This window comes from Callorhinchus milii, unplaced genomic scaffold, assembly GCF_018977255.1.
Source record: "Callorhinchus milii isolate IMCB2004 unplaced genomic scaffold, IMCB_Cmil_1.0 Scaffold7, whole genome shotgun sequence".
NCBI classification, from domain to species: domain Eukaryota; kingdom Metazoa; phylum Chordata; class Chondrichthyes; order Chimaeriformes; family Callorhinchidae; genus Callorhinchus; species Callorhinchus milii.
In genome coordinates this window covers 22,327,376-22,353,899 of record NW_024704748.1, presented here as the reverse complement: position 1 = coordinate 22,353,899, position 26,524 = coordinate 22,327,376, and the positions used below count along the sequence as shown (strand labels likewise).

General features: G+C 36.4%; 1 protein-coding gene across 14 annotated transcripts in view; it reads right to left on the bottom strand.

Annotated features, from left to right (window-relative positions):
• Positions 1-8,362: 8,362 nt before the first annotated feature.
• The window catches only part of ebf3a (EBF transcription factor 3a), a 103,485-nt gene continuing 85,323 nt past the window's right edge, over positions 8,363-26,524 (bottom strand). For 2 of the 14 annotated variants that reach the window (XM_042336917.1, XM_042336918.1), the window contains exons 11-17: positions 26,004-26,092; positions 21,552-21,617; positions 19,718-19,895; positions 14,849-15,037; positions 14,227-14,424; positions 11,886-11,972; positions 8,363-10,932 (exon numbers count right to left, since the gene is read on the bottom strand). In XM_042336917.1, coding sequence (XP_042192851.1) covers positions 11,887-11,972; positions 14,227-14,424; positions 14,849-15,037; positions 19,718-19,895; positions 21,552-21,617; positions 26,004-26,092 — 806 coding nt within the window. In that variant the 3' untranslated portion in view covers positions 8,363-10,932; position 11,886. The remainder of the gene's footprint in view (positions 10,933-11,885; positions 11,973-14,226; positions 14,425-14,848; positions 15,038-19,717; positions 19,896-21,551; positions 21,618-26,003; positions 26,093-26,524) is intronic. The other 12 variants (XM_042336922.1, XM_042336923.1, XM_007896144.2 and 9 more) reach the window with 9 other exon arrangements.

Here is a 26,524-nt window from a genome sequence, read left to right as displayed (position 1 = left end):
ATTCCAGTGAATATTTTGTAAGATGCAAATCTGAGACAAATGTCACAGTAGAATAAATCCCATTAGTGTCAGAAAATGACACCTCTATTTTATCTCAGATAAGGAAGACAGGGGTAGATATTCTGACCATCAATAATTCTACTACCAATTATAATTTAATAGATGTTTGTCTTCTTCCCTCGTGCTATCTGGAATGGGCTAAATGAATAGGCAACTCTTGCTAAAATCAGGTAATTTGATCTTTCAGTCCACCCTGTGTAATGTTTCCTTTTCCATAGCCAATGGACACCAAGACCAATTACTACAAAATGCCCAAATGCAATCCAGCTCTTATAAGATAGCTCAACTCAGATCAGGAATCATACCAGGCACCCTCTGCTGTGTCGTGCTATACAAGATGTGCCTTAAACCACTGACTGAGCAGGGAAGCTATATAATGTGTCCACATTTAATGACAAAATAAAAAATGATGGTTGAAGAATGTAGTAGCGTTTTAATATTATTTTATTGCTAAAGGTGTGTGAATATTTTCTATTTAAGAACATATGAGGAACTTCCTGACAAAACTCTAAAGAGCTTCCGCAAGGTCACACTCTACAATATACAGCAGTGACATACCAACAACAACAACAACAAGATTCCATTTATTGAGCGCCTTTCACGTCGGGAGGACGTCCCAAGGCGCTGTACAGTTGGGTCAGGACCCGAGCAGGGGGAAATGGTCAGGGTGAGGGGAGGGAAGGGAGGGAGCGAGGAGGGGGTAGAGAGTCGAGAGGGGAGCTGAAGGCACGGTCAAAGAGAAGACTCAAGGAAAAAAAATTGGATGCTTGCCCACAATCCCCACAGACCAGGCCGGCTTCAAAAGAGTAGAGAGAGGACTCTGAGGGGGAGGATGTTCATTTCTCCTGCATATTAGTTATGTTATTTAATTAATGCTAACAAGCTTTGCCTCCTTCACTCAGCGACATTTCATAAATGTATGCCATGCTCGGGCTTAATGTGTAGTATCAACAATTTTCTGAACAAGAAATGTCTAATTATTAGATTTCTATTGAATGCCCCGAAGATTGGTTTCATATTAAGAAATCTGTTAAGAAATACCACAAATTAGAGACATTGTCTGTATTTATTTTGAGCAAAATTAGTTTCTACCATTTCAAGGATTTTTTATGTCTTGATGCAACTCGGCAAAGCCAGTGGGAGAAAGGTCAACACATGCACATGCACAAAGGGGCTCATGCAATGGGAACAAGATAGCGTGGTTAGGTAAACTCAAGATTGCCTAAGGAAGTGTGCCTCAACCTGTCAAAAAGGTTACTAGCTGCCACTTCAAACAACAACCACTGGGCAAGTGGTAAAAGTGGTGAAAAGGCAGCATCCAATCTACTGTGACCAATGTACAATTATATCTTTTGTAGCAAATTTATGACTATCTTGTGGAAGGTAATGCTTGAAGCTGAACGCCATATGCTTGGCTCCAGATTCCTTTCCTTTGGTGTACTCTCCCTGTCAGACATTGCATCATTACCCTCATCTTCTACAGTCTCCATCTTCAGACAAGGTGCTGGGTGTGATTCGGAGGAAATTGATGTGGGGAATCGGAAGAATCTTTTCATTGATTGACTGCTCGAATTATCCATAAGTTATGGATTATTTTAATAAACATGTTCCAGGAACTGTCACTAATTTATTTTCTTTGAGAATAACAAATGATTATGGGTATAATAGGATGTGTTGAAACAAGGTTGGAAAGACTTTAGTACAATTGGCAAGCTTATTATAGAACCCGCATGAAAAGTGCTAGGACATTATTTCTTATTTATGAGTAACTGGGAAAAAAAATATTTTGCCACATTGAAACAGTTAGAAGATGTGCTTGCCCAGAATCTTGATGTGATTACTATCAATTTTCTGGCTGTGTTTAAGAATCTCTGGAACGATTTCTATGCGAGTTGCTGTGTGATGCTCGATGCGCGTTTTTTATTGTTTGTTATTTTATATTTAACCACAACATTTAAATCATCAACAGTCTGAGTGTTCTGGCCAAGTGATTTCTTTTACATGCTATGGTGAATCTGGTGCCTCCTCACTTAGTCTGGGTTGANTTTTTGCTGTTCAAAATTGCTATGGATCTGGAAGGTACTCAGAATGATGAATTGTGGGCAGTATTGAAAGCTAATTCATACCTTCCTGGGATGATTGTTTTCAGTGTATCCTGAAGAGAGGCTCTTCCTGGCCAATGTACTGGCAATGTTTAGTGGACTTTGTATTTAAACCACACATCATTTTTGAGGTAGAATTCAAGTTCTAAATCATTCCAAATGCTTAGCTCCAGTGCAGCATTAACACTGAATGTGGCATGAAATGGTCTTGACAGAAATAAAAATGTGTTAAGACCACGACACATACTACTTCAAGAAGCACCCAGTTACCTGGACACTAAATGATTCTCTTCCTCCAAATCATGAAGATCTAACAAATTCCATTCGAGTAAAGGGGAAAACAAAGCACAACTTTAGGTTCAAAATTTCAAGAGTAATCAGCAGAAAAACAGACGTGGGGAGTGATTTTCTGTCTGCGCTTTACACAGTTATTTATCAGACAGTGTGCTCCACTACTGGCCACACAGAAACACAGTATTTTCCAATCAGCAGCCTTGTGACTTACAGCCAGGCACCCAAATAGAGCTCAGCCGAGATAATCACAGTAGCCAGGAAATGAGCCTCATGTCCCCTATAACATACCAGGCAGGCAGTAATCCAGATGTGCTGATCGGAACATTACAACTTAATGGTGCAGAAAGCACAGAAGGTATGTTTTACTGAATTGGAGGGCACCCTCCTCAGAGAGCCGGTTCTGTAAAAGAGAGAGGGGAATCTTCAGCATGTGAATTCACCTCTCCAGGTGTCCTGAGAGAACGAACAGGGTATTGAACGATTGAAAGACTTAGCAGGGGATCTGAAAAAAAAGGTTTATGTTAAAGAAATTCTTTTTGTTAAAAAAAGGAGCAATCTACTGCCAGCTAGGAGGACCAAAAAAGAACTAGAAATGATTCACAGAACCAGAAAGGTCAGAAATTCAAACGTTTGGCCACAAAGTCATTGAGGAAGATATGGATTTGTTTGACAATATTCAATCAGCTGGTGTCTTTCTTTCTAATAATATATAATAATAATCCTTGCATTTTATATTGCGCCTTTCATGTTGTGAGGACGTCTTAAAGCGCTTCACAGGATTTATTGTAAAGTGGGGTGACTGTGCATTTGTAGGCAAAAGTGGCAGTCCAATTACGCACAGCAATGTCCCACAAACAACCGTGAAATAAATGACCAATTTTATTAGGGGAATTGTTGGTTAGAACGCCAGGAAATATTCCCTTCTCTTCTCGAAAAGTACCATGGGATCTTTAACATCTACCTGAACAGGCAGACAGGACCTTGGTTTAACATCTTATCTAAAGAACGGCACCTCCAGCAATGCATCACACCCCTAGCACTGCACTGGAGTGTCAGCAAAGACTATTTGAGTTCATGTCCGGAATTGGAGCTTGAACCCACAACCTTCTGTCTCAGAAGTGAGAGTGCTCTTACTGAGCCAGACTGAAACCTTCTGCAATGTTTTTTCCCCCAGAGCTTAACAGATCCTTTTAAAGTTTAAACTTTTATTGTCAAGATCAAATGCACTAGGTAAGTTTTGGCAGTGAAACCATTACAAACTAGCGTGAATTAGTTGCAGGAGGTTGGGAGCAGGTATGGGAATGTGTCTTTACTAAGTAAAATAATTGCTGAACTGATTAGCTACTATTTTAAAAGAACCATTGCAAGAAATAAACTGGTTGCTAATATGGAGTGAAGACATCAATGTTGAATTGATTATGTAATGAGAGGAGCTGCTTGGATATGACACAAATAAATTCCCAAAATGGACACGATTACAAAAGAGAGTGTTATAATAATAATAATTGTTGCATTCGATATAATGCCTTATCATATCTTCGAGACGTCTCAAAGCGTTTCACAGAATATACGGTAATGTGAATTGACTGTCTATTTTGTGAGCTAAAATATGAGATTGTTAAGAGGATAAATAATCCAGTACAATTATAGTTACAATCCCAGACTCCACTACAACAACAACAACAAGATTCCGTTTATAGAGCGCCTTTCACGTCCCAAAGTGCTGGACAGTAGGGTCACTAACATTTTATCTGCATTTTCAATACCTTACAAAGTTTCTGAAGCAATCCACATCTCAAATACTCTGAAATTTGGATTGTTTTTCCCTCAAATGTATCTGAATGAATTGAATTTGGATCAATGTGAATTAAGAATTTCGTTTGGAAAGTTAGCCCCATTATTACGAGAAAAATTAATCAAAAAAAGTTAAAGAGGGAGCAGTAATGCTTACCTCGTACATTGATTTTCTGAAACTAATAAAGGAAAAAAATCCATACAGCATTTATATAATTTAACCCTATCTCTTCTGCTTTGAACCTTGATACCAAATTCAAAAAAAATTGCAAATTGAATGCTGCTAATTTCCTTCTATACATTTCCCCATTTGGATTTGCACTATTGCGGAGTTGTCCTCAACAGTGTTAATTGATACAATTGTGATTTTATAAAAAACAATTACCCCTGTATTATACAGTTCAGTTCTTCCTTCTAAGACCTGCCTCAAATGTGGCTCAGAGATGAAAGTTTCCCATTTCTGACGACTGCTAAGCTAAATTGAATTCAGTGCCTAGTGGAGGATTCTACATCACAAAACCTCCTTCAAATGCAGCACAATTGGCATAATTCATCAAAGTCACTTGGAGAGGCCATAAGAATAGACAGTGTAGGAAATGGAAAAGTCATATTGGCACAGCAGCAGTTACTCTGCTGAGACTAGGGTTTAGGTACATTGTCAGGGAAAGGTTGGCAAAGCATTTCATTGCATCTGGCATATGCTGTACCTAACCTAACAATGTTTGACGCTCTCACTAAGTTCCAAGTGGAAAAATGTTCCAACACACATTGGCCATCATGATGAGTATCGATTTTCTAGTTTGAAACCCAACCTATAACTAATAGCATATAACTAACCTGTAACTAAGATAACATTATTGTCTTTTTAAGCAAATATATTTTTTTGTACGTTATTAAAAGGCAGAATCTTCTGATGTACAGAAACATTTGAAGTGATACTGTAAGTAGAGCTTCTATAAATATATTTTCCAATCAATAGCATGTTTTGCTGTATTTTGTTCCAGAACAAACACTACATTTGAGGTCTGAAAAAGGATAAGTTAATTATTTTAATAGTAATGGCTGTACCAGTTTTCCAATTTGATTGACATTACAACCTTTGACTTCATTTAAGTCTGTGGAGGCCATGTAGTGTGTAGGTATTGTAGATCCTAATTATGAAGTATTATTGATTTAGAATTTATGAATATTTAATGGTCATGTACAAATATGACATAGAATATCCATTAGTATATAACAACAGAAGGGGAGTTTCAAATTTCTTATTCTGCAACATTTGACGGTACTGAATCAGAAAATTATGTTCGCTAATCTTCATAAGCTATTACTATAAAATTACTTATTTGTAAAAATATGAAAACACCTATATCAATTAATTATACACTTCTTAGTAGCAGTTTATGATTGCATATTAGAGGATATCTGGAATGCCTTGTAACTTTAATGTGGATATAAAGGTATGTAAAACCATTGGTGACCTCCATATAATTATCTTAAGTGGAAATTGTTTTCGTGCTGTCAGATGTTCCAGAGTTGCTTCTGCTTCTGCTGTGGAACACAAGGCAGTAGACTGCTTAATGACAAGTGACCAAAAATCAATTTGTAATCTGATTTGAGGTTTTTGATTTCCTCTGATGAGTTTAGATTTCATTAAAAGCGAGCTCTCGCAAAGATAAAAGAAACCCTTGAAGGGTAAAAACAGAGAATTGTCTCAAAGAATATAAAGAACTCCAACTCTTTGTGCCATTTATTCAGCCTGTTAATTGTGAGCTACAATACGTAGTGTCATTTGGCAGATGCTCGGTTATCAGGCCGTAGCATCAACGAAAGGCAAGAAAGCACAAGGACTCACATTCAAAAATCGTTCTTTCGCATATTGACACTTTTGCTATCAACAACAGTCATTATCTGCTTACTGCTAGATCGCAGCTTGCTGTTGACATAATAAGCTGTGATCGGTCTAAATCACTGATGCTGCCTTTCTACATCCTCTTAATTGTATGTATTCTATGGAAAATTATCATTTGGGTGTGTTGTCTTGATGAGAAATTGACATTTCCCGACCCACTATTTGTGGCTACTCACTGAGCCAAGATAAGGTTTATAATTCTGTTTAGGGAGGGCAGCTATTCGTACAGAGGTCTTTTTTATTGCTCTAGTTGACCCGCTTGATGAGTATGGATTTCATGAAGCCTTTTTCAGCATTTGAACTATAAAGGGCTCAAAATGATACCACCCCTTATAGACAAAAGATAACCTTGCCCTTTGAATATATTGATTCTTTATTAAATAGGCTGTTTAATGCAATGAAATGAGGCATTAGATTGAAGCCCATTTCAAATGCTTTGAATAATCTTTAAAAGCTTGGAAGACTTTAAAAGGCTGCTCCAGAATAAGTGGCAAATGCATAAAGGAATATGGAGATAAAATATCTTGTGTAAGTTGACTTCTGCTAACCACTTAATTTAGTTTGCCTTATGTTATACGATTTATTTGACACATAGTATATTCTTATGAGCCCAAGCCAATATAATGCTAATACAAATCCTATTCTTTATACACAACTTTGTGTCATTAGTCGAATGCATTAGTTATTAGAATAGGATACCATATGCATATTTATTTCCTAGAAAACCAATTAAGGAAGCAACATGAACCAGCATTAATTTACACTGTATACTTTAACAGACTTTGAACCAAAACATGTCAAAACACATCTTCTGATACAAATTGAATGCAAAAAATATATTGGTGTAAATGATCTGATAAAGAGCATTTCTAAAGGGACGTTTCTATCAAAGCTCGCATAAAGACGAAATCAACAAATGAAATAGTTTGGCATTTGCCGTGTATGTGGTTTATTACAGCTTTCCCATTATGTAAAGAGGAGACAGCTTTTGTTTCACCGCACTTGACAAATTACAGTATTGCATGTTGGTATTGCTGAACACGCATAAAACATTTAATTTGCTCATTACTGATATACGGATAATTTAGTTATTATTGGTATATTACAACCATCTTAATATTGTAGAACCAGGCTACATTACCAATGATTTATTCAGATTAAAGAGGTTTTAAACACCACAGAAATGTGAATTAATAAGAGACTGAACTCCTTGGCTTTTAACAGAGGATATCACACAAATGTCCTTGTGAATCTTAAATCAGAAATTAGTTCATTTAAACTTTCCATCGAAGTTGTCGCGGTGCGCCTCATTGTTGATTTTCAACTGAAAATAATCCAGTTAGATAGGGTACACATAGGTCGATTTACTAATAAGTTCTTTACTGCTGCAATCACTTTGTTAGTTTGAGATTACCAAATTGAACAGTTTGCTGCAGTGCATTTGTATCTGATGCTATGTCATGCATTTTGAAGTACTCCATACTTAGTTTAGACAACAAACTTTAGTTACTATTGTTAACGTGGAAACTAACGCAGATATTTTACGAGTACAAAGTGACCCGCGAAGAAACTGAAAGATTTCTTCTGGAGGTTAAACCAATAATGTACATGTATTTGTGCTCAAACGCAGGAACTCTTTATAAGAACATAAGAAGATAGGAACAGGAATAGACCATTCAGCCCTTTGAGCGCCATTTTATTAGATCACAGCTGATCGGCAACTTAATCCCATTTCCCTGCTCATTCACCATATCATCTGACATACCTGCCTACCAAATATTCACCCACCACCCTCTGAAATATTCCATTGACCTGAAGCTTTTACAACTTTTTCAGGCAGTGAATTCCATACCTCCACAACCTGGTGGGTGGAAAATTGTTGATCTTTACGTTTAAATACAACAACAATTTGCACTTATATAGTGCCCTCCAGGCAGGGTAGCGTATCAGAGCGCTTAACAGTGGCGGAACCTGGGATTGAGGGAGAAAATAAAACTAAAATAGCTCGTAAGCCATTAAAGGTTTGCCTGGAAAATCTAAAAAGGTGGGTCCCAAAGGAAAAGACTCACATTTATGGAGATGCACATTACTTATGTTTACTTATGTTTATAAATTATCACTGGGGAAAGGGGATTAGGAAATTGAGTGCAAATGTTTTGTTGATCTTCATATTGGTGTGACTGCTTCTTTACCGATTCTCAGAGACCTTGTATCAAATTACCAAAAGAGTATTCACAGACAAGAAATACTTTAATTAAATATCGTGTAAAATGAACAGTTTTTATACAGTTAAATATCTGAAAAATGTACAGATAAAACAATCTTACTGTAATTTCCTTAACAGTTATTTCTACCATGTGGTGAAGCTTTAAGATTGAAGACAAGGAAGCAATGAGTGCATTGACTAATTAATCTAAAACACAAACCATACTGCAGTAATGATGAATCTTGCAATTTTTTTCACATGTACATGACTCCTTTTGGAACGATATAATCTGATATATGGAAAATCTCTGAGATGTTTCCATGTAAGTACGATGTATGAATCTATCACAAAGTAAATGTGTTGCACATTCAACACTTGTGATACATCTTTCACTTTTGAATTAAATAAAATAACAGTTACTAAGTGTGCATTTTGCCTAGAATGACAATACATGTTCCCCCATTGTGAGTCAACCTCCAATTCTGCTGCATTTTGCAAAGCATGTTGCATGCTGCTTTAGCAAAGCACACAGTGCTATTGCAAAGGCAGAAAAACACCTTTTTTCTGCCTTTGCAAATTGTTTTGGCACTGTCGGGCATGAAACATTGGAAAATACACTTCCACTTTCAGATGCTGCAGTACGGTACTTGTATGTTGAGGACTTGCAGTGTACAACAGAGTGGAGGATGCAGGGGATTGGAGAAAGTGTTTGTACAAAGTTTGTGCTTTTTACACCATAGATCATCCTTGACAGCTGCAGTGATGATTATCAATTGTGGTGTAAACCAATGACAGAGTGGCACCAAAGTTACTGTCAAGAACTCCAATGTTAAGGCATCAGAGAAGTCTTTCTGTATTTTAATTGACACATTTTTAATCAAACATCAGTTTACCAGATGAACTGAAGTTTCCGTTTTGACTTTAGGCCTCCAAATTTTCCAGTAAATACATTTTTTTTAACTAAGTGGCAAATTCATGGGTGGCAGCTAAAAATGAATATTACATTCTACATAATTTACAACCACAAATTGAATCATCCTTCTGTGGCTGCTGCACATGCACATTTTCTACTATTATTCATTACAGCCATGTGGCACAAACAATTTCTTTTGACTATACAACAACAGTTTTATTCAAAATTATTTGTTCAGATAACTTAAAAATTATATAAAAATAAACAATGAATTTGATTTTTCTCAAATAAAAAAATGGACGGAAGTTCTGAACAAATCAACAGATTTCGGTAATGCAAATGAAACGTATGGATAAAGCAATCTTTTCAAATGAAAGAGATGAAAGCAAATGTTCTTGGCTTAATGATCCTTGGGTATCACAATACCTGGCTGTGACAAAGAATACATACAAGATAAAATAAAATGAAGGAAAGCAATATACAAAATTTCAAAGATAAATACAATATTTATATTGATATGTTACAAAAATTGCTTAGTGACTGCAAGTGTTATGTGAAAGAAAGTGTTGCAATGAAGAATAAGACTATTTTACTCCTTACAGACATCATAAGGAATAAAACCTCTTTCCTTAATATTAAGTGGATCTGAAAAATTCAAGACAAGTGTATAAATATTTAGCTACAACTTTGGCAAAATCACAAAATTCTACAATATTTTATAACCACATACAAAACACATTAGGGAGAAGGATCTAGAAGTCAAAGGACAACTTTCTGGTACAAGGAACGTAGACTCCACAGTAGCCTAAGAATGCAATAGTATACAGTGCTAGCAAAAGTTGAAAAAACATTGCAGATCACACTTGTTTAACAGGAAGCTCTAGCAGTGGAAGGATATTCTTTACCAACAGACAGTAGCTTTTGTATCTCTGTCAGTGTGCTTGTTGAAGGCAAGAGAAGAATTTTTGCAATATCAAAGTTACAATTTCTAACTACAATAAGTTACAAAGTTCATTTTTAAGATGAATTTAAGCATGATAAATTTCCCCTAGCCCTCCATAAGTCCCCATTTCCTAAATCTTACATTTAGTGTTCTCCTTCCAGTTCAATGGCTTATACCTCCTTGGCCCCTTACTTACCCCCACAAAAATTATTTCACATTATAGAGATACACAACCATTGTGAATCTAGTTATAGTACTGAAAAATGTTCTGCTTGAGGAATATTTCATCAGTGTTTCATGATAATCAAAATGGTGCATCCACAAAGTTTCTCCCAACACATAGCAAGAACTAGACATAGCCAAGACGTCATCTGAAACTTTATACAAAATAGGCATTGCTTTTTTTTGTTTCTTCAAGATAGAGAAATGTGAAAATATGAGAAAGTTCTGTCAATAAAATGAAATTGTTCATGAAGAACTAGGTTGCTTGCAGGTCAATTCCTAATGGTTTGAGTAAATTCAGTGAGTAATAATGTCTTTTATTTTCCTTCTTAACAGGTTCAGTTGTATTTTTTCATTGTTGCACATACTTTTCTGACAGCATCCTTTGATTTAATGAACTTGTCCCCTGAAGCTCATCTTGGAAGCTTGGTTTTGCTCTAGGTAAACAAGTGTGGTCTTACATTGGTGGGACTACAAGCCCAGACATAGCTAAAAAAAAGGAAACAAAATCTCCATTAGCAACTCATCAGTATATAAGTAGTATTGTCGCTAAATATATGTGAGATTAAAAATCATGTGGCAGCAAGTTGTTGAATTGGAAGTCAAGTCTTTGTTATTATGGGGCTATTTAGTATGACCCACCAAGGTCCAGACTAAAAAAGAGAAATGTGCTTTTTAACAAGACATTCCACAAAGACTTCACTTTTAAAAGAGGAGGACACTGACATTTTAGGTGAAAAGCATACTGCCTCTCACATGTGTGATATTTCTCTTAGCGTTTTGTTAATGGCAAACAGTGGCCCAGACTCCCTGGAGGCTGCCTTTGCTGACAGGTGAGAAACAACATGGTCAGTTCTGGTAACGTCAGACAGGGCTGGCTCACTCAGTAGTCAAAGACTAGACACTTCTCAGGTTCCTTAAATTGAAATCTTAGCAACCTTGCTGCTTTTCTTCCAGCACTTTGACTTTACCTTAGGACCTCAATTTTTACTTTCTGTTAATTGCATTTTATCATAATAACTGCATTACCGAGCCAGTGCCTGTTTGAGATCAAAGGTCTCCAGTACATGAAACCCACCATGGTGCAACACAAAGAATATTTACACTTCTGTTAAATTGTTCANTTTTTTTAACCCTAAAACCAGTGACTGCAAACAAGCCATGCTGTTGATTGTTTGAGACGTACTTTGATAAACAATGGAAACATTATTAATTTCAGAATGCAACACCTCTCAATGTTTCCATTTCATTGATTTCACACACATTACGCTATGTCAGTACTATGCAGTACATTTAGTTTTTAAACAAAAGGCAACTGAAATAAAAGGAAATGTCAGTGAAATAACTTACAAAGTGCATTTTCAATGGAGTTTTCAGACTGCTTTAAAGTACACTTTGTATATTCTTTCTGCATTTTCACCACAATTTGTCATTGTATTTACCTCAAATTTTAAAATAACTTGCCTCATTGGGGGGAATTTTCCTCCATCGGTCATTAAGGCCTTTAAGAAAGAAATCAGGCAGTAAATCTGGTTGATTAATGAAAACGGGATAAGTTGTTATTTTTTTGCTCAGCAGCTTTAAGTAACTAATTAGGAAATGGCCTCATAATTAGCAGCAACTAAGATCATTAGTGTATATATATATATATAAGAAAGAAATGTGCAAAGGACACAGGAAAATACAGTGGAAATGTGCCCAGATAGAAGGGGGATACTTTTCAAACAACTTCAAGAAAATTGTTTTCCCCTGGATTTGGTCAGCCTGCTCCCTATTATTAGCAATTCCCCCAAGTTTGTTGTCAACAACCTTCAATAGCTTGGTTTCTGTCCCAACTGCCAAATCACTTATGTATAGCATCAGCCTAAGCACTGATCCCTGAGGCACTCTGCTAGTTACTTCCTTCCATGTTTATGTAGACCCATGTACAACCACCCATTGCTTCCTGTGATCTAGCCGATTTCTAATCCAATTTAGAAGCCTCCTCCCCCCAATTCTGTGCCTTCTGACCTTGTGGACCATTCTTCCAAGTGTCACTGAGTCAAAAGCTTTGTTAAATTCTAAAAACAATGTGTAATATTTACAAAGTTTCCTTTGTCCACAAGTTTGGTTATTTCTTCATAGGATTTCAATAGAATTGTCATACACAATCTCCCTCCCATGAAGCATGCTGGGTCCCTCTTATAATTCTACTTTTCTCTGTGTTTCATTATTTCCACTTTCAGGATGTCCGCCCATATTTTCCCTATAACTGATCTCAGCCTTATCAAGTCTTTTTTTTTTGCCCCTTTTACATAAATCGGTGTTGTGTTCCCCATTCTTCAAACCTTAGGCACACTCCCGTTTCCACTACAAGAATTCCAATTATTGACCTTTTACATTAGTGCAAATAGACAATGAACATTGCAGCCACTACTTTGGAGCCTATCCGGGTCAGGCTCCTCTGTGCAATGTTATCTTAGCTCAGCAACATCGATAGACTAATAATTTGGCATTACAGATGTTGGCATTAGATGTTTTACATAAAAAGCATAAACGATAAAATATCTATTTAAAAATATAAAATATATAAAACGTGAGGTTCACGGAGGATAGTCTGGGTTTCAAGTCAGTGCCTAGTACAAAATTCTTTGTACACTGCCAATGCTGTAACACACTGCACAGTCTTGAAATTTCACATCAACTTAGACCATTGTTAAACACCGCTATTTTCGGTAAGCTTCAGAGGCAGCAAAAAATCATAGATTTAACACCTTAATTATCTCCCACAAGCAATGAATTATCTTAATTACTAATTCAACAATGTTGTCTGAGTTGTTCCACACTTGTAAAACCAGGCAGAAAATTACAACTTCTATTCTTTATGGCCAAAATGTCTATGCCACTGAAACATCAAATTTTCCATTGTTGCTATTCAGCTGTTTAGATTTGTTTTCCAACAGTGGGGAAAGCCTTCCCACTATTGCTTCAGATTTGAAGTGAGTGAAATCACTTTACCAAATCATATAATGTGAAATTGTACTCAATTTACATAATTCTTTATTTGTTAAACATCTGCTTTTCTTTTGAAGCAGTGTCAGCCACTATTGATCTTAAAAAACAGCAATAATGTTGAACTGACTGGCTGTTATCAGCAGGTTCTAGTCACAGTTGCATCTTAACTGTGTCAATGACTTAGACAAGAAGGCTACACACGAGGTCAGCCTGGTGAAGACAAAACAATAGACCACAAAGAACATCAAATTAACATAGACACTACTGACACAGGACTCATTTAGTGGGTAATATCCACTACACACTCAGGACAGAAGCAGCTTGAAGCCATGCCTAATTGCATCTGAAGATGTGTTTTCTTATCTATTGTGTAAATGCATGTAACGAAATCAAAGCTGCAGTGAAATGTGTGAAATTCACAAATTTATTTGACTTCAAATGAAGTCCCCTAAAGGTTGTACAAAAATAGAATCAGGCTCCTCAAGCATTCATTTCTTAACTGCTTCTAAATCATTCAACCAAATGCTTAAAGAAGAAAGCAAAGAATTTGGAAACAACTGTGATGAACCACAGACTTTGGTTACAACACATTGTGATTCTAACCATAGTCTGGCTTCCACACATTTGTGTATTTATTGGTATAAACTTAAGAATGATTAACCAGTACAGTCTGTACAACTGCAATAAATTTGTTTTTCTCAATTGGAAGGTTGTTATGACTTTTGTGTTTATTATTGTATGGGATGAGCATGCCTGAGGTGGATCAGGGAATGAAGGATTCTAGCTCACCTTGAAGTCCATTTCCATTTGCACTGGTGCAAGATGGTGGAGGAGAGGCTTGAGGCCTGACAACAGGAGCAAATGCACTCTTTTGTTTCACTGCAGAGATGACATTGGCAGGTGAGAATGAGAAAATGCCGTGTGTACTGCTACAGTTTGAAGGAAGGGTGACCGAAGAGGCTGCCATGGTGGGGCTTGACGGCACTACTGTAACAAAGCAAAAATAATCAGGCTGAGATTTAGGTTTGTACCGAATACAAGGAGTAGTAGAGAAGGCCTTGTTGAATTCTAACAATTTTAGAAATTAGCACAAAATTTAGAAATAAAATGTCCTGGCCTAGGCCACTCCCTGGATAATAGGCAAACTCTTTTGCGATGGACTTCTTGTTGTTAAAAATTCTCATCCCAATTGTTTTTGAATTGATTATTGTGTGGCGTGCACAAGTCCAATGCTCAATGAAGTTTGCAGTTATTAGTTATTTGTGTCCAGCCTCCAGAGTCACCCTTCCTTTTATCCAGTAGCTGACATCACACAAACGTAAAATGTTACATTTTTAATGCAAGTATTTATTCAATACAAAACTGCACATGGAGCCACTGCCTAGATATTGCGATTAAAGTGTACACTTACTGCCATAGGGGGAGTTGGCTGATGAACCGTTCAGAAATCCAGGAGAACCTGGAACCCCCAGGTTGGTCATTGCAGCATTACCATATCCGTTCATGCTGTTGCTGACTGTGTTATAATTTGACTGCTGAGGGGTGCTGCTGGGGACATATCCACGCGGGGACACACTACTTGTGTTACGGCTATACCCTACTGTAAAGAGAAAAGTTTACATTATAGCGTTTGAAAGACTCCTTTTGGATATGTTTTCAATCAATCTTCGCACTAACTTGAAACACACTTGTGAGTGGCTGCAGCTTTAATGCAGTGGAGCTTACAACAGGTCCAACTAACAGTAATTATCAATAGGCTTGATTCAAGGAGTGAAGCCACAGGCAGAATGAACTTTTTTTTTTGCTCTGGAACAATCTTCAAATATCTTCAAGAAGCATTATGTTTATTGCAGTAAAATTGCATTTTAATAACAGAGCAAATGTTTTCCAGTACTTTCTTGATATGTTGTCAAAGGTCATTTAACTGGTCATCTGGCTCGAATGAAACTTGAGCTATACAGAGCTGCAGGTTTCTAGATTTGTTTGCTGGCCTGTGCTAAGTCAGCTGATCACAAGTCGTCTCCGTCTCAGATGATAATGGGTAGAATAACGGCAATGGCAGCGAACTGACCAACAAGCTGGTTTACACGCAGGTCGTTCATATTGTGAACAAGTTGCAATTCAGTGCATCCTAACTAACTCTCTGAGTGTAATTTGAGAGTACTATCGCACATGGTCCATGAATGCCAACATTAGCAAGATATAAGTATGTAGCTTCCACCTGAAACACCGACAGGCCAAGTAAAAACTCCAGATAATGTGGGATGCTACAATTCACAAGCACTATGAATATCCGGTGTAGTTAGGGTTACATTCAAAGAGCACATTAGGAGGCAAAGAGCGGTGACAATATGACCAAGTGGAAACTGAGAAATGACCACAGATGTGGAGAGTACAAGCAGACACTTGAACACTGCCTGACCTGATCAACATCTTGTAATCCTGAGGAACTATTCAAGATAAATGACACTAAATCCTGGCTGTGGTTTAGGAGCAACTAGCTATGATGATGAGCTGATCATAAATGGAGGAGCAATAGCAGTGCTATGATCAGTCTCAGCACCTCTGGGATAATCATATATCATTCCCCAGTCCTGATCGCTATCAAGTGGCACCTGGTACAAAATTGTATGTGGCATTTAGCATGGAAATGATGTTCTCCACATTGAATAGCGTACCAATATTCACTATGGGCATATACGCTTTATGAATGCTCATGTCACTTGCGCAAAGTCTGGGGGGGTGGGCTAGGAAAGGGTGGGGGGAGGAAGGAAAGATAGGAGTTGTTTTCAAACAAACCTATGTATTCTCCTCCATCTCCTATTGTCTAAATTATTCCAGACTCTTTAATCCTATCCCACCCATCCACCAAATTGTAGAATTAACATTTTCCCCAGTTTTTCAAATCTCTTTTCTTAAAGGCCAAATTTTATTTTGAAATGCTGTATACACAAATGACTTATCTCATATGTGACTACCTTTTTACGTTCCATTATGCGGAATAACTGAAATGCATTTCAGTTCATAAAAGCTAACCGGGCCAGAGGGTGTTGATGTATGCTATAAGGAGGGCAGGATAATTATCCACTGGGGGATACTTTTTATTCCAAAATACACTTTCTGGAAGAGAGATTTCATTACAAAATAATTTGCTGGGAGGAGGGTGTGTGGATCTATTACAAGGGGGTTTATGCACAAAACTGTTCCACCGAGGAGGAGACTTTATCCAGAATAGACTCATTGAGTACATAGTGGTCCTACTGGACCAGGTTTTCTTATATAATAGATCCACTGGGGGATTTGGGAGGGTAGAAAGAGTTAGACTGTATTGTGCACAAAAGTAGATTTAAATTGCGGCACTGCACTTCTGCTTAAGTCACCACCTTTAGTAGAGGAGGGGACAAAATTGTGGGTGGAAAAACTATTGTTTTGGACCACCTGCAGATCCCTCAAAGGAACCAAGCTGAATTGTGCTTCTTTATTTATATCATTATAACATACATTAACTGCTATTTTCTGGTCATGAACTGCAGATTATCATTCACTAAACTTGCTTGTGATTGTGTCATAATCATAATCCTTCTGTGAGGGCATTATCACATATCAACCGTATTAAGCCTCCCAGCTGTCGATAGCTGTCATAACATCCACCATCGACAAAGAAATGGAATGAAAATAAAAGAAAACGACCCCATTAACTGCACAGCATATATTATAAAAAGAATGGATACATGGGAGTAATTTCCAGGCAGAGATCTTATCTTGGGGTTCAGATGATCATCACTAACTAGGGATTCCCAATTATATCCAGACAAGGTCGACTTACCTCATTCATCAATCTTACCAAGGTCCGGATGGGATTCTCTCTCGATCCTATTTTTTATGAGGTCAATACAAGTCAAGACATGGATGTCAGTGATTTGTTTCTGGACAGAATGGCTTGGCAGACTGATTCTGCAACCCCGGTCTCCAATTTAGCATCTATGGGCATGGAATTCTACAGAAAATGCTTCCAATAGTGAAGCACTGTCCACATGGCAAGGCTTTTATTATCAATCTATTCTTATTTTGAAGGTAATGCAGTATTACCTGTATTACTTGTACCTTATCTGAATGAAGTCATTATAAATTAATGTATTATTGTCAGTATTGTAGTTCACATCTGAAAGACTACTGTATTTAAGAATATTTCATCTTCCAAGATTTTTGTTTTAAAAAAAGTTATGTTTTCATAGGCTTATATCAGATTTTGTTGGTTTGTTTGGAGGAATTACAATTAGTTATATGTAAGAATAGATTATTCCAAGTCACAGCCCTAATTTGCTTACTGGATGCTGGGTCTTAGAATTTAGAAGCTGGTACTTTGAGGAAGGTCTAAGGAATCTCTAGGAAGTGAAGGCTCATGAGAGATCTTCAGGATCCTGAAGGATAGAGACAAAATGAACTCTAATAATAGCCTTAACATGGCCAATAAATCTAGAACAAAGGGATATTAATTCAAATTCAGAAGAAGGTAGATGAACAAACAGTTCAGATTTAATTATTTTACACAGAGTGATGAATATGTGGGTTAGACTGTCCAGGGAGATGTTGGAGGCAGATTACGCCAACAAGCTCAAGGGGGAATTATATAGCTCTTTAGTGAATAGTACAATTGAGTGGTATGAGTGTTGGGATGTTGTAGAATTATTGATTTCATTTTGAAACCAGACAGAATGACCATAACAGTCTTTTCCAACCTGTACTTTCTTATGTAGTTTCAGAGTGAATTGTTTGCAAGCATGATTTACCAATTTTACTTGCTCTCAATCTCACAATGTACTTCGGAGAGAGTTAAAAAGAAGTATGGGTGGTTTAGGACAAGCTCACAATTCACTCATCCTCTGTCATCCAAGTGAAATTGTTTCACAATACTGCTCTGGTCTGCCAATTGGGAATCCCTCTTAGGAAGCAGAAGGGTAAAATTATGTTACCTGAACCTCTCGATGAGATTATTGCCTGGTAAGCACTAACAGCACCTATTATTCTGTGTATGCTAACACTTTTGGTGGTTGCATTTATTTTTTAATTAGTTTACAAACTCAAGATAAATGAATTACTCAACTCAATCTAATGGTATAGTGCAACAAAATAAATCAATTTATATTACTTATGTGGCCAAAATAATCATGGAATCAGTCAGTATTGTTGCACAGTTATTAATTAACTTGTATTACATAACTAGCTGACACAGCCCCAAGATTAAGCAGCATGAGACCTTTCTAAACAGTAAAAAAGGCATTTGAATTCCCCACATCTCCCCAAGGTTTTACCTATCTTTAGAATCCTCACAGCAGCAATAGAAAAATAATATAATGCTATCTCAGCCAAAAGCCAAACTTGTTACAGAAGTAAGTCATAAGTGAGGATAGTTTTCACTCTCTAGCTTGATATAACAAAAGGGAAAGTAGAGGTCCATACAGTTTGTTTTACAATAAGCAAGCACAGTTTTCAAAATGGTTTGGAGTAAATCGCAGAGCTAAGAAAACTCTAACGTATTACTACACCAGGTCCTCATTTACACCCTGAAGACCTTATGATTGTAATGCCTGAAAAGGGATTTTCAAGTTGGCTTTCACTTGCTTCCAAAGTGATAAAGGGTGGGCTTCATTCAACATGCTGAAGATTGAAATGTTCTCAGAATTGTTGCAGTGCAAAAGTTCAACAGAAAACCATTCATATTAAGAATCTCAGTAAGCTACTGTGGAAAACACAATTTATTCCACTTGTGAGGAAGCCCCTGCAATTCATCCATGTCATCATCACTTGCGACATGCCAGGGGGTCCTCACCTGTGAAATAAGTTCTGCATTCATCAATTTATATTGATTTTCATCTGTTTAATTGATTGAAATCTCTGTGTTTTTTCCTTGTCTTTCCCAGGATTTTAAATAACATTTTTATGTGACTTTTATTTCGCGCAGATGACTGACCGATAGAAAAATGTCTCTATTGCTATCACAAAGTTCAGGCATAATAACAACACCAAACACTACTTGAATCATCAATGTAGCAGTTACTCAAACACCACCTTGTACAGGCAGCGTAACTCACTACTGTGCCAAGTAAACAGTGGTGGGAGGAAAAGAGATCTAGTGACATTGTCAAACAACCAAGGAGATTAATTAGGTAAAGGGCTTTGAAGCATTACTGAGGTCTCTAAAGTCAATGTAGGACAGGACTTATTGTACACTGATAGGAAAACGGCTGTCGTAGGATTTATCTGCAGTACACTAGGATACCTTGGTCATTACCCTGTGATGACTCTGACACATTGACTGCTAGCTGGCTGCCGAAAGAATTCACTCCCATCATGCCGCTGTGGGATGGGGTGTTGCCGAGAGCAGGAAGCTGGTTGTGATTGCGTGGCACACTATACAGAGCTTCAGCAATATCAGCTGCTCGCTTGAGAATTATCTCCTGAAAAGTAGATAAAATATGAGACATGCATATAAATGTGCCTAATTTCGAAACAAAGGCAATCAGAGAGTCGATGATTTTGGCTATGATCTGATTATTAGTTGCACGTGCAATGCACAATTACTTAATACCACAGAAAAATGTGCAACTTAGTTTGAAGCAAATCAGTTACAAATATTTGTACTATTCTTAAACCATCTTTGAAACAATATTTATTTGACCACTATTGTAAAAAAAACTTCCTTTAAAGCAGATGTGTGTGCGTGTGTGTAGCATATTATATTTGGAATTGATCTCCGAACTAATCTGTAAATGTGTATCATCTTGGTAAGAAGAACTTGCTGTGAGAAACAAATCAAAGATTTAGCTATGCACTGGAAGCACACGAGTGCATCAAGTTTCCTTGCAGCTCAATGTGTAAAATATAAAACAAAAGAAATCACAGTGAAATCCTCTTATATTTCAATATATTATATTTGGAACCGGAAGGAAAATGTAATAAGGTCAACATTTCTCTATACCGATAAACCAGGCAATGCAATTTAAAAGCTGTACAAACAAAACTCCAGCCATACAGCAACAAAATGTGAGAAATAATTTTCAGTGTCAAATAAATATTTTATTACGATAGATAGTTGTGTTTCTTCATGTAACATGACTTCATTTCTCTGTGTGTCGGGTTGAAAGTCAGGCAAAGAATATTACAATTTGCTGCTCTTCATTTAAGGCTGCATGCTTGATTTAACTTTTACAGACCATTGAAACCATTTGATGTGCATATAAATAAATATTACCCAGTGAATATATGCTAATCCTATTTTTGCTCGTGAATAGGTTAGGAGCCTGAGTATATTGCTTTTTTGCTAAATTAGAGGAAACTAGAATACTACAGGAACAAATATAAATCGGAACTGTTATTTTAAATAAAATTTACATTTTGCACATACTTTATAGAAAAGTTACACTCCTAATTTGCTTCAATTTTGCTTGCAATGCCAAATTGATTGTGACCTTAATTATTATTTTATTTTGCATTGACTGAGTTACTACCTAAAATTCGTCTTATAACTGTGTTTGCTTCACACTATCTAAAGTATAAAATGCAACCGGTACAAAGCAAATTCTTTAAACTTTATTTTCCAAGTTTATAAACTTTCCAGGTCCCTTCACGCTTGCCCTTGAGGTTACTAATATTAATACAAAAAAGGCTGACAATCTAGTTAATTTTTTAATCATCATTAACATGTTGATTCTGATTAGCAGAGAATGCATATGCATGTTAGTATTTTCCTGCATCACTCAGTTAAAACAAATGCAATATTACATCAGCCAGAGCTAAATGTCCATTTTTACACGTGTGGGTGCATTTCGTTGTGTGTCTTTCGCATCTAAAAAATAATGATAGGCTTCAAAAGGTAGCTAATTGTATGAATGCTACAAAGAACCCTACCTGTGAGGAGGAGTGTATTTCCTGACAGTAAAATGTCAAAGAATTAAAAATTATGGATAACCCAGAAATGCTTCCTTTTCATGGTTTCTGACATCATTTGAGTGCTTTGATGTGTTACTGCCTTGTAACAAATTCACAGCTATCTGTCCTGTTACCTATTGCATTATCGATCTATTTTTACAACATGTCGATTGTTGCCAACTTACTTGGTTGTTGTGTGGCATTCCATACAGGGCCTCCACCAAATCAGCGGCTCTTTTCAGTAATACCTCCTAAAGAAAATAAATTGAAAGAGTATGAAAAATACGGACTGTAAAAGTAGTATTTGCACTTTATCTTGGCAAACACAAATAAAAGGCACATTAACAGTTATAACTAGAACATTTCTAGGAGGAACTATTGAATTAAAAAGTGCAAATGTGATATAGAAATCCAGCTACAATAGTTGAAAAGCAATTCTCAACATACAGTAAGCACCTTGTGTTATGTGGTTTTGTCTCTAGCTAAGATGCTGAATTAAGTAAAGGTAAGCTTGAGTTTTAATGATGTAGCCTTGTGGGTATTAAACAAACAAACACATAGTAGATATGAAAGGTACAGGCACCACATCTGGCAGCTAATTCCTAGGACTTTAGTAGTGAAGAACAATGAGCAATTTTCCATATCTTAATTAAACTGGCTGAGTCTTCAAAGACAACATCTCACCCCTAATTCATGCCCCAAATTTGCAAGAGGGTTCAATGCTTATTCCTCTTTATTCTGAACAATGAAGTGAATTAACTTAGGTTAATCTAGTTCTTTCATAATGACATTAAGAAATTTTTCAATTAACCTCTTTGACTGCATGTTGTAAAGGACTTCATAAATGACTTCACATCCAGAGATTGTGGAGTACTTATGCCTGAGGGTATGGATGAACTGAATTTTGTCTTATCCCTGTCTGAATTCCTCCTTTTCGTTTTACAGTTGCATGGACTAATTCACGATTTAACTCTTTTAATGAAGAAAAACGGAGTTGTACCATTTTACACTTTTGCTGTGCTTTGAAAAATAAACTGCCATGACCAAATGATGGCTTTTCCAATTAAAGGCTTATTAGTATTAAAAAAAAGACAAGAACAATCAATACAAAATAGTCCAAGGGCTGTCTCTGGTGCTGATGCTTTGAAACAGTTCGCAAAAGGTTAATAAATGAATTTTTTGTTTTAACCTTTTCATGTAAATAGACGTTAGATGACCGAGACAAAAATAATACAATGGGTGCCTGCCTTCTACCATCAAATTTATACCAGCATTTCAAAGGACAATGTGTGTGTTTGTAGCACTAACCACGGCTCAATGTGTCTTTCATCTCTAAGAGCAGACCCATCCTTTATTTATCAAGATTAATCACTGTAGGCATCACTTCTTGTGCATGCCATACGTTTATAGGAACAGCATTTAATATAGAAAGTTGCCGGATGGATGGCTCGTACAATGGGCATTTACCTCTGAAATTGGTGTCTATGCTTGATGTTGCATGCATCTAGTTTGCATACAAATAAAGAATTATACTTGTCATGAAGCAGGTACAATCAATGAAAGGCACAGCTGTCTTAATCAGGTTTCATCAGCAAGAGCAGCTCTCTCTGAACAAGATAAAGTGTTTTCCAGAGGTGTTAATAATTACTCATAATCTCTCCTATCATATTGCAAGATTTTTTACATGCTTTTCAATTTTAAGCAACGATTAAAGCAATTAAGATTGGTACATTTACCAGCTATTTTTCATTCCCTGAAAATATCTTACACCTACTTGTCCATATGGTACTTTGCAACTGGAACACAAGGATAGTTTAGGAAAATTACGTACGCTCTCATCACTAATCTGTCTATTACAGGATAGTATCTTAACTAATGAACCCTACTTCCAGTGGTGCTCTTGAGAGGTGGTCTAGTCATATTACAGACATAGAGAAAGTGTAACCCAATCAGTCAAGGATATGCTGAACAAGTTTGTTTTGTAACAATATGCCTAGCTGATGCACACAGCCTCATGCTGTGAATACGATTAGTGGGGAATGGTGGCTGAAAAGCATTTCAATGGAAATTTCTAAACCTTAGCCATAAGTGTAATTGGCTGTTTTTCAATAGGACATAACAGACTTCAAGTTAAATGGAAACTATTAAACCTCAAATGATTTCAGCCGTTGTTTCACAATGAATGTACAATTTTATTATTGCAGGTATTCATACTAGGACTCTGGTCTTAAAGAGTTTGAATATACATGATTATTCACATGCCTGATCACCTAGAATAACATATATCATCACAGTTAAAAAAGGTAACCAAGGTGATGTTGCTTCAGGTGCTAATGCCATTATAAAACTGTAAAGCAATTATTCTGTTAGTTCTTGCCTCAGGTTATGAATACAATGAAGAGTGTAAAACCATTAGATGTAGCTACTTCAAAAACGTAAGGAAGGAAGATGAATTTTAATGCTTGGGTAATTGCTCAACATGGATGCATTCCAAATAAATTTTTGTATATTAGACAAAGGAAAACATAATAGATTTGTGTTTGCCATTAGAAATGGAGGAGGGTGGGTGGGGGGGGAAATGTTCGCAATTAATTATGCTAGGGGGAAAAAAAATCATCCTTTGCTTACTCACTTTAGACTAAATATAATTTATTAAGGTGACTGGAATACATAATTTATTTTTTTCTATCTTCAACCTGTTAAATTAACCTGTTATATTACAGGTTTCAGAGCAAAATTATTCAATTTTAAAACAAGCCTTAAGAAGAATGAGAATTCTTCTCTGACTCTGTTCACTTAAAAGCTCTACCTTTCAATCTTTGCTTTTAGCACATGAATGCTTTTTCTTATTGCTTTGTTTTCACTGTTTTCGTGTCTAACATTTGCCTATTTGTGTCACTCCCATAGGGTCAGTCAGCTCATTTTTGATGTTGTCTAAAATTAGGAGGTAAACTTCAATTCAGTCCAACTTCTTGTCACTATAGCAACATTATTAGTGTATGTCCAAAGCAATACATGCAGAAAGTATTGGCTTTCTGTCGCAGTACAATTATCCGTCAAACCACGTGCATTACGGATCTTCAAAAAAATTGCTGAAAAAAAATCAATACTGTGGTAATATTATCAACTCTGGGGTGAAGTCATGGTGGAAGGAGCTCTCTCCACCGCTGAGCTTTATTGAGATACACAATTCACATTCTCAGAACTCTCTCGTTTCTGTTATTTTTCATTGTAATTCTTTGTGGTGATTTTTTTTCATCCTTGTTCTTGTTTCATTTAAAAATATACGTTGGGGCCAATTGCTATTTTACTTGGAAGCCGCTATGACCCTTGCAAACCAACCTCAGACGGCTGGCTTAACAATGATGAATCGCTTGGCAGTTTAATTTACATGCCGCTGAACTCCACATTTGGGTCCATTAGAACAAAATCAAATATTTATGTTGTTTATTGAAACTGCTAGATTTCATCTTATCCAGTGATCGTTTTATGTGAAGCCTGAACAATACTGTTTCACCTGAATTAAAAGAGCTAAGTAATGCAGCACTTGTGGGTGTATGCTAACCGGCCTGTCATGTTCTAAGCCTGTAAGAAAAGATGCACATGCTAAATCTTGCATCAAGCGTTACAACTGCAAACAGAAATACTTTCTCCCTTTGTCTTTTATCAGGCATGCAGTGGTTTGGAAGATTACAAGATCATGGAATATATAACGGAATAATATGATACCACATCACCTGAAAAGGATGCAAACAATACACACAGAAAAAAAAACTTTGAATTGATGAAATTATGAATGTTTATATTTTGATTATCATTTTAAAAAATGCCTATTTTTAAAGAGACATGAAACAAACTAGATTCGAGTATTGATTATGTTACAAACTATTTCCATGAACCATGCTGAGCTTTAATAGCTACAAATTCAAAGCTTATATTTTATTTTGCTATTTCTATCAAAGCTCAATGGTGGCCTCGGTGCAGAATCCGCCGTATAAAAATTCACTATAAACTGATCAATGATAGCATTGCAATAGATTTTTTGTTTGAAAATCCAAAATCAAATGGTGTTTTATTAATTCTGCATGTTCGTATATCCTATCAAAGAAAAAGGAAAATTGTAAGCTTAACTTATCTTTACTGCTGTTCACAAAACTGAAAATTCTTTGATCTGAGTTTGTTGTGTGTATAAAGTAGATACGGGCATCTTTTCCCTTTGAAATTAAATGAAAATGCCTCTAGATATTAATGTGTGAACTTCATTTGTTAGTCTACTAAGACATGGACTTATGACAAAAGCTTTGTAAACAAAAGATTAAACCAAATCAAGCTTCAGAAAATGAAAGGAAAACAAGAGTCAAATAATCATAGATCAGAGTGGAGCAGCTTAGATAAAAATCACTACGGCCTACTGGAGTGGAAAATGTTTAATTGAACTATTTCACAATGCATAAAGTTCACATTCTTGCTGCTGAATCAGAAACCAACACAACTGAATACTCTGCCCAAAAAATAGGTTAGCTTGTTGTTACAAATTGATCTGATACATTTTGGTGGGACAAATACTAATGCATATAATTTATTTATTCAAAACATATAATTATGTGTTACCCCTTCACAATGCATGGAGTACTAACCTTAGGTAACCTTTCCGGATCACCTGGATGTCTGGGAATGACTTTCTGCAACCGTTGGAATCCATAATCTATAGTTGGTTCATTTAGAGCTGCAAAAATTCAGAAGAGTACATTCAATTTCAGGATATGCAGATTGAAGTAGTTATTTTTCTGTATTATCACTGGGAATCTGAGAACCTTTTTATTTTACCAGGCAGAAACAGAATTTGGAATATGCATTTATGAGCATGGTATATTTCCCTTCCGAAAAAAAAAGCTGATTACTTCATGTATTTTTAAAGTGTAAGGTTCAAACATCGGCTTCAATATTGTTTTACTCTCTAGTTAGCTTTTCAACAACAATTTGAATGATTTTCCCCGAATAACAAGTTTCTCTTTTAACCCTGCGTATTTCCAACTCTCCAATTCAGATCATATTTCCTTCAGTTAAATAGTGTGATAAATCCTTTCACACTGAATCATGGAATTGGTTCTGTGGTAACACAGTTGTAGGTCTTGGGACTATGTGCAGCAATCACAGC